The sequence below is a fragment of the Mustela nivalis genome (assembly GCF_964662115.1).
Source record: "Mustela nivalis genome assembly, chromosome: 8".
Classification (NCBI taxonomy): domain Eukaryota; kingdom Metazoa; phylum Chordata; class Mammalia; order Carnivora; family Mustelidae; genus Mustela; species Mustela nivalis.
The window spans coordinates 25,214,868-25,223,734 of record NC_139027.1 but is presented as its reverse complement, the minus strand read 5'-3'; the positions used below and the strand labels follow the sequence as shown (position 1 = coordinate 25,223,734).

Genomic DNA, 8,867 nt, shown 5'->3' with positions numbered 1-8,867 from the left:
AGGAAGTAATAAATCTTAGGAAATAAATGAAGTGGGGAATAGGAAAACAATAGAGAAAAATTCACAAAACCAAATATTGGCTCTTTGAAAAGTTCAACAAAATTGACAAAGCTTTACTGATGACATAAGAAAATACTGAAATTACTAAAATCAGGAAAGGAAGAAGAGGACAAGTTACTGCTGGTTTTACAGATATAAGGAGGATAGGGAATATTATAAATAATTGCATACCAACAAATTAAATAACAGATGAAACAGACTAATTTCTATAAAGACACAAACTACTGAAACTGACTTAAGTATAAATAGAATATCTGACTAAATGTTTAACAAAAGATTGAATTTATAATTTAAAAATTTGGGCGCCTAGGTGGCTCAGTGGGTTAAAGCCTCTGCCTTCGGCTTAGGTCATGATTCCAGGTTCCTGGGATCGAGTCCCGCATTGGGCTCTCTGCTTAGTGGGGAGCCTGCTTCCCTTCCTCTCTCTGCCTGTCTCTCTGCCTACTTGTGATCGCTCTCTCTGTCAAATAAGTAAATAAAATCTTTTAAAAAATTTAAAAACTTTCCACAGGAACGCCAGGGTGGCTCAGTCAGTTCAGTTCAGGTCATGATCCCAGCATCCTGGGATCAAGTCCCACGTTGGGCTCATTGCTCAGCAGGGAGCTTGCTTTTCTCCCTCTGCCTCTGCCTGCCACTCTGACTGCCTGTGCTCTCTTTGACAAATAAATAAATAAAATCTTAAAAAACAAACAAACAAACAAACAAAAAACTTTCCACAAAGCAAAACTCAAAGATGGCTTCTTTACTTGTGAATTCTGCTAAACATTTAAAGAATTAGCACCAACCGTTCACAAACTCTTCCCAAAATAGGAGGGAACACTTTCCAATTCAGTCTACAAAGAATTACCCTGATACCAAAACTAGAAAAAGACAAGAAAACTACAGACCAACATCCCATGTGAATATGGATGCAAAAAAAAAAAAAAAACAAAATGAAAAAAACTCAACAAAATAGCAAAATGAATCCACCAACATATAAAAGGAATCATACACCGTGAATGAGTGCAAATTATCACAGGAATGCAAAGTTGGCTTAACAAATGAAAATCAAACAATGCAATACAGCCTATTGATAAGGGGGAAAAATCACATGATCATCTCAATAGATGCAGAAAAAGCATTTGACAACTCCAACACCCCTATTTGGAAAAAACAACAAACAACCCACACTCAACAAAGTAGAAATAAAATCACAGAAATGGTTTATGTTGAATAATTAGCCCTTTTAGTTTGGAAGTATACTGTTTTGCAATTAGATCTAGATCTTTGTGTAAAATCATTAGACTTTTATTTTGAAAGTATTTTTGCCATTATTCTCCTTCCAGCTGCTTTTGCTATTCTTTATCTGTACTATAAAGTCTTGTTCTGTTTTGTTTCTATTGTATTATTTCTATTTATTGTATAAGGGAACATTCCAAAGGAAACATGTTAAGTATAAACGTGATAAACCTTCAATTCAGACCAGCTCTAAGGCCTAACAGTTGGAAGTTCCATTAGACTGGCAATCAATGGTTTAAAAAGTGACTGGTCAAACTTTGCTTTAGTTATCCTGGGCCTCCATGAGGACAGTCCCTGTCTTGTCCATTTACCATTTTGATTAGTCCATATTCTGAGGTCAATGATTGTTTGAATATAATGTCATTTCCCCTTTCTGACTGCTTATAGATTTTTTTCACTTTTCTATTTTTTGGCAATCTGATGTATCCAGACGTGGTCTTTGCTGTATTTATTATGCCTGGGGTTCACAGAACTTTTTGGATCTGTAAGTTGATGTCTTTCAACAGTTTAAGGAAAACATTAGGCATTACTGCATCAAGTGTTTATTTTCCACTATTCTCTTCCTTTCCTCTCCTTTTGGGCCTCAAACCAGAGGTAAATTAGATTGGTATTTTCCCACAGGTATCAAACCTTTGCTATTTTTTCTTTCTCTCTGTGCTTGAGTTTGATAATTGTTATCAGCTTGTCTTCCAGCTGTCTTTCCTCTGCTGTGTCCAGTTCACTCTGAAGCCCATCCAATGAAATTTATTCCAGATACTATGTTTCATTTCAGTTTTTTTTCATTACCAGACTTTCCCTTTGGTTTTCAGTATCTATTTCTCCACCAAAAATCCTAATCTGTTCATTCATCTTTTTTTCCTATTGTCTTACAAGTTTTAAAATAATTTTGAAAAAAATAATTTTGTTAATTCCAACTTGTGAATCATCTCTGCATTTGCTTTTACATGTTTTCTATTGATTATGGGTATACTTTTCATGGTATGATTAGTAATTTTTTTTATTGTGTACTGGACTTTGTAGATGTGTTGTGAAAACTCTGGATTCTATTTTCTTCTAAAAAAAATGTGTTTGGGGGGTGCCTGGGTGGCTTAGTCATTAAGCGTCTGCCTTTGGCTCAGGTCATGATCCAGGGTCCTGGGATCAAGCCCAGCATCGGGCTCCCTGCTCTGCGGGAACCCTGCTTCTCCTTATTCCATTCCCCTGCCTGTGTTCCCTCTCTCGCTGTGTCTCTGTCAAATAAAATAAAATCTTTTAAAAAAAAAATGTGTTCTCTTCTGGCTAGCTGTTAAATTACAATGGATAATCTTGATGCTGTGAAAACTTGATTTTAAGCTTTGTTACAGTGAGTTTATCCTTTTGCCCACAGTCCTAACAAAGATGGCCCTTACATCTAGGATGTTGTCCTTCTTCCTTATTATGGTCCTTTTTGGGTTTCAGTGGAAAACCCATTGTATTTACTAAACCCCTTTTAGTGGAATTTGAATTTCAAACTCTGTATTCCCCCAGAATACAGTTTCTTTACAGTTCATTAGATTTCAACTACTGCTTTCTGGTAGGTTCCTTTGAATATTATACTACACAGGTACAATTTTGGAGTCCACTAAGGATTTGAAAGAAATTGGTAGGCATATCCAGGGGCTTATATCTAAAACTTTTAAGATTTCCCTCCTAATTTGTAGCTGTTTTACAAGTCCCAAATGAGTCCCCAGCCCAGGAAGACTGTTCATTCTGCTTAAAGTCTGTTTCTAAGCACATTGCACAAACTGGAAATTGCCCTTGGGGTAAAAGCTAGTTAATGTGGATCTCTTCTAGTACATGATTTTGTGCAGTTTCTGCTCGTTTTTGCTTGCTCTCTAGAGTTTTCTAATCTTTGCTTTTATAATTTGTTCAGATTATAATTATTGGCAAGAGTTACTACAATACAAGCTACTCCTTCACTGCTAGACTGCAACCACTGAAACTTCAAAAAGTTTCAAATAAAAAATTAAAGGCAAAATAAAATTTATAATTTATTTCCAAGCCATTAGGATAAAAACCTACTTTATGCAGCTAAACTTTTTACTTCATTTTTTTTTTCTGAAATAAGATACAAAAGACCAGATTAAAAGCTGAGATAAGCATTTCAAGGAAAATACTTTGACTTGAGTCCAAAGCCAAACTGTAAATGGTTCATTCTACCAAAAGAATTTTTGTACAAAATATAAAGAATTTTACTCTATAAATAAAGACTGCTGTTTATTTACTTAAATTGTAATTCTAGTATCTGTTTTTCCTCCAGTTCTTCCTAAGCACAAAGCATAGTGAGAAATCTTATAACCTCAATGGCAGACTTAGAATAAACTCCTACTGTTAAGATAGCCGGGAAAGATAGTATTGACTTCCCTTGTCTCAAAGTCCAGTATAACAAGTTTTAATATAGTTTACAAAACACTGCCATATTAACATGAGCACATTAACCTTTCATGTTTAGGCATTATCTTCTAAGAAATTAATGACAGGAAGCTCAATGTAGAATCTAAAAGGTCACAACCTAAGTTTAACAATTCAGAAACCCTCGGCAACTTCTACCTTTATTGAAAAATACCAGACCAATCCCTTTCACCTCCTACTGTATCATCATCTTATTTTCATAGTCATTTTATGAGGAGAAAAAAAAGCCCAGCTTAAACTAAAAATAAAATAAAGTAAAGTAAAAAGTAAGTCATAGAAAATAGTTCACTAGCACTAAGTTCAACTTCAGACTTTGGTCAGGGAAGTGAAATAACTTCTATACTGTATGAATTGTTATTCATACAGTAATATAATTCTGACTCAGTGTTTATGACAATATTAGCTTGACTTTTAATATTTGATATCTTTGTGATCTAAAAACTATCCCAATAAAAACAGTGAGCTACATTAGTGCAGACAGAATCATGATAAATTTAAAGATTACATTTTAAAAGTTGAACATGAAGCATAGACATTTAGTATAACCGACTGTTATTCAAGTATCAACAATGTTAATCCTTTTCTAAATGAAAATACAAAGTGAAATTTTATGAACTTTATTGAGAATGTTTTAACTTTGGATATTCCTAATTCTTGTCACCATGAATACTGCATCATCTTTCATTATCAGTATTTTATAATTGATGCTTTAATATTTGAGATCTTAAAAAGATATAACATATGACTGAAAATGGGCATGGTTCTGCTTAGTTTTTGTTTTGTTTTGTTTTTCCCTATTTATTTCAACCCTCATTTCTGTTATCCAGGGAGTTCTAAGGTCATGATTAGAGGAGACATTTAAATTATAGCTACAAATAGCACATTACCTTAAACCATACATCTTCTATATGTAGGTAAATCTTTAACAGGAACAAGATTAAAATTAAGAAGAATGTATGTCTTCATTATAAAATTCTTATCTAGATGGGGCAAGTTTTTAATTTTAACGTATTCTCTCAAAACCAAAGATATTTTTCCTAAATGAAAAAAATCTTTGTTACTACTATGAAATTATTCTTTCCGTCCATGACATTTTACATAAAAGCACCAAAGAAAATTTCTGTAAACGAACTTTTAAACAGTAAACTAAGGGCAAATATCCATTTGCCTTTATTACAATATTTAAAAAGCCATGATATGAGTCTCTACCTCCTACAATGACAGTTTAATAATAAAACTCAGGCATACTTATACAAACGGAAACAATTACTGTACATTCTTGGGGAACAAGAGACAGATTAACAGACTAACTTTTTCGTTAACAAAGTGAGCACAAGAAACCTATAAAATGTATGCAATGTATAAAAATTCATTAATTTTTTTAAAGGTTCATTGAGGGGATTAATAATTATTAAGAATAAAAGATGGTAGATCCATTGGCTTATAATTATCCTGTAAACAGTAAGAAAGCAATAAGCAATAAATTAGAAATGTCTTAGCTCTCAGTTCTTCCCTTCTCTCACACAGGAACCACTTTTACAGCAGTTAAACTTGGCCTTCTTAAATATTAGAATAATTCTAGCAGAAAATAAACTCCATTAGGAACAAATTAACAGTCTACAATAGATTCCTGACAGATATATTAGAAAAAGATACCTTCAGGTCACACGAGGACTGATCTACATGTTGTAATGACAGAATGACTCAAACCTTCTAACCATCTCTTTTTCTATTTTACTAGATTTGCTTTGATGCTATCAACAAATTCTTTTCTAAATTGGTAACCAGGTAATAGAAACATGAAAAGTGAAACACAATGTTTAATGTGTAGATTTATGAAAAAGAAAAACCTTCAAAATACTTTTTCCTATTACTGTTACATAGGAAGAAGTTTCATTTGGCACAATGGACTTACAAAAGAAAAGAACAAAAAGAAACTTATAGAGTGTTTGGCATTCTAATCATCTGTAGTAAAGACAACAGTAGGAAAGGAAAATAGAAAAAATTACTATTTTAAGAAAAGACATCAGAAGACAAACAACCAAAGGCGCTTGTGTCTTCTACCATTCACTGTCTCTGGAATACTTTCATCTGCAACACAATATACAAATTATTATTTACATCATGATTATATTGGTAAAGAAGACCAGAATCAGTTTTTGTTGTGCTCTAACTTACAGCGCCCATTGGGATAACCATGAACAGGCCTTCGACAAAATACTCCATTTGCACTGTATATTTTATTTAAATTTTGTTTTATGGTGCATCTGTTGGAGTGCACAAGTAATTTTAAGACTCTGAAAAGTCCTGTAAACTTAGGATCAATTTCTGTAGCTGATAACTATTCAATTAACATGGCATGTTTCTCTCTTCAAAAGCAAAGTGTTCTGCAGGCTTACAAAGGTCTTTCCTTAAACAGTGGTATCGCCAAAGTCCTTGTTCCAACGTATGTATGCTTCTAAGGTTTGAGGGCTCACGCTGCGTTTTATCTTTTTCAAGGATTCAGTGAAGTCAGATAATCGAATATTTCTCATCTAGATTTAAAAAAAACACATGACAGTACAAATGAAAATATATTCAGTAGTTAACCCAAAGATGGATTAAAGTAATGATGCTGCTTATTATTGTTATAAATATATATAAATGTATTCTTAGAAAATCATGCCAATCATCATATTTTACTTATTATTATATGTTAGGCAAGTTTGCTATATAAGAAATCTTATATGCTGTATTAATATACTTTTATTATATGTGTTTAATTTCTTAGGTATTAAAAATTTAAGTCCCAATATTTTCCCATTATAAAAACAGAAAACACTCATTATAGAAAATTTTGACAAATACAGACAAGCAGAAAAAAGAATCGCAATTACATCATTCAGAATTCTCAAGTCTCACCAAGCATACTCTAGCTAAATTCATGCTGGGTTTATTAGAAAGGAAGATGGTTTACAAGAAGCACATGAGACTTTTAAGGAAATAATGCTTTTCACAACATACAGGATGCTTGTATCTGAAATTTTCTAATACTAATATTACTTATAATACATTTTGTATTAATTTGGCCTCATTTTCTGACCTTTTAAAAAGATTTTATATGAGAGACACAGAGAGAGAGAGAGAGAGAGCACACACAAGCCAGGAGAAAGGCAGAGGGAAAGGGAGAAGCAGACTCCCCACTGAGCAGGGAGCTCCACGTGGGGCTCAATCCCAGAAGAGTGAGACCATGATCTGAGCCAAAGGCAGACACTTAACCGACTGAGCCACCCAGGCGCTCCTCATTTTCTGACCTTATTAATTGGCTATGAGAATGTAGAATAAAAAAATGCTGAGTCAACATCTATCTATAATTACCTGAATACCTTGAAAACTCAAAAGGAGCTTGGCACAAAATTAAACAGTTTTAAAACTGTCACCGATATATACATGTGCATTTTGCCCAAAAATAAGTTAAAGGATAATTTGAGATAAAACATCAACTGATATTCATATATATTCTTCTTTTTATTACTCTTATAAAACCGAATCTAATTATTTCACACCCTCTGATATCTAGATGAGCACAGATTGAGAAAATCACCCATACTTGTAAACTGTAGATTAATCTAAGTAAAAAAGGAAAAGGTCCCCTCCTAGGGGGCACGGGCTGTCTCCAAAAAGGAAAAGGACATATTGTTACCACATAATCATATGAGCCCTACTCGTTTTTTTAACTAAAACACACACTGGCTCTTCCTAAAGCCCAAAGAGTAGAAGGATGATGAATGTAATCTACTATCTATGATATTCTTGAATAAAATGTATTTGTTGCAGAAATTAGTCTTAAGAGCTTTTGATGAAATTTCAATTGAACTGCATAGAATGGTGCACATAAATATATATGAAATTTATATATGATATTTTGAAGTGAGTAACAGATGAATATATACAACAGGAAAAGCAACTAGTAGCTAATTTGAGAAAGAGAAAAATAAATGGCAAAGATATCTTATCGAAACAAACTAATGAAATAACAAAGTCAAAGTTAAGGTGGATACAAACTATGCTTTATTTTTTATTTTATTTATTTTTAAGTAGGCTCTGTGACCAACATGGGGTTTGAACTCATGATCCTGAGATTAAGAGTCACATGCTCTACTCATTGAGTCATTCAGGCACCCCAAACTGTGCTTTAAAAATAGAGTACATCGTACCCTGAATTTATAGCCAACAATTTTTAGCACTACCTTTTATTTATTTTTTTTTAAAGATTTTATTTATTTATTTGTCAGAGAGAGAGAGAGCGAGAGCGAGCACAGGCAGACAGAGTGGAAGGCAGAGGCAGAGGGAGAAGCAGGCTCCCCGCGGAGCAAGGAGCCCGATGTGGGACTCGATCCCAGGACGCTGGGATCATGACCTGAGCCGAAGGCAGCTGCTTAACCAACTGAGCCACCCAGGCGGCCCAGCACTACCTTTTAAAAACACAGAATTCCAATATAATTATTTGTTTCTATTCTCATAAAATATTTTTTATATTCTATAAAAGTCAAATGTGTGTATATATATATCAGTGCCTGATAATACCCTTAATCATTACAGTTGTACTGAATAATAACTAAAAAAAATTCTAGTATAAGATTTTAGAAACCAAACTACTTGTATTTTCCTCTCCTCTCATAAATGTGACTGATAAAATAATTTATTTAATCTCCATAATAAAATGTCATTATTATTATTTATGTATTTTAAAGTTATTCTACGGATACTTACCTAGTATCCACTATTTGCCAGACTGGTTTAAGCATTTTATAAATATTAACTTGTAAGTCCAAGACTAACAGCTAAAAGTACTACCAAATTATTAATACTTAGAAACTATTAGATTAGAGCACCTGGGTGGCTCAGATGGTTAAGCGTCTGCCTTCGTCTCAGGTCATGATCCCGGCATCCTGGGATTGAGCCCCACATTGAGCTCCCTGCTCCCTGGGGAGCCTGCCTCTCCTGCCTCTGCCTCTCTGTCTCTCATGAATAAATAAAATCTTTAGAAAAACCCATCAGGGGACGCCTGGGTGGCTCAGTTGGTTAAGCAGCTGCCTTCGGCTCAGGTCATGATCCCA

At 33.8% G+C, this 8,867-nt stretch overlaps 1 protein-coding gene across 7 annotated transcripts in view; it reads right to left on the bottom strand.

The window, feature by feature from the left end:
- Window positions 1-4,900: 4,900 nt before the first annotated feature.
- SPAST (spastin) overlaps window positions 4,901-8,867 on the bottom strand; it is a 55,232-nt gene continuing 51,265 nt past the window's right edge. For all 7 annotated transcript variants that reach the window (XM_082745278.1, XM_082745279.1, XM_082745282.1 and 4 more), the window contains one exon: window positions 4,901-6,302. In XM_082745278.1, coding sequence (XP_082601404.1) covers window positions 6,180-6,302 — 123 coding nt within the window. In that variant the 3' untranslated portion in view covers window positions 4,901-6,179. The remainder of the gene's footprint in view (window positions 6,303-8,867) is intronic.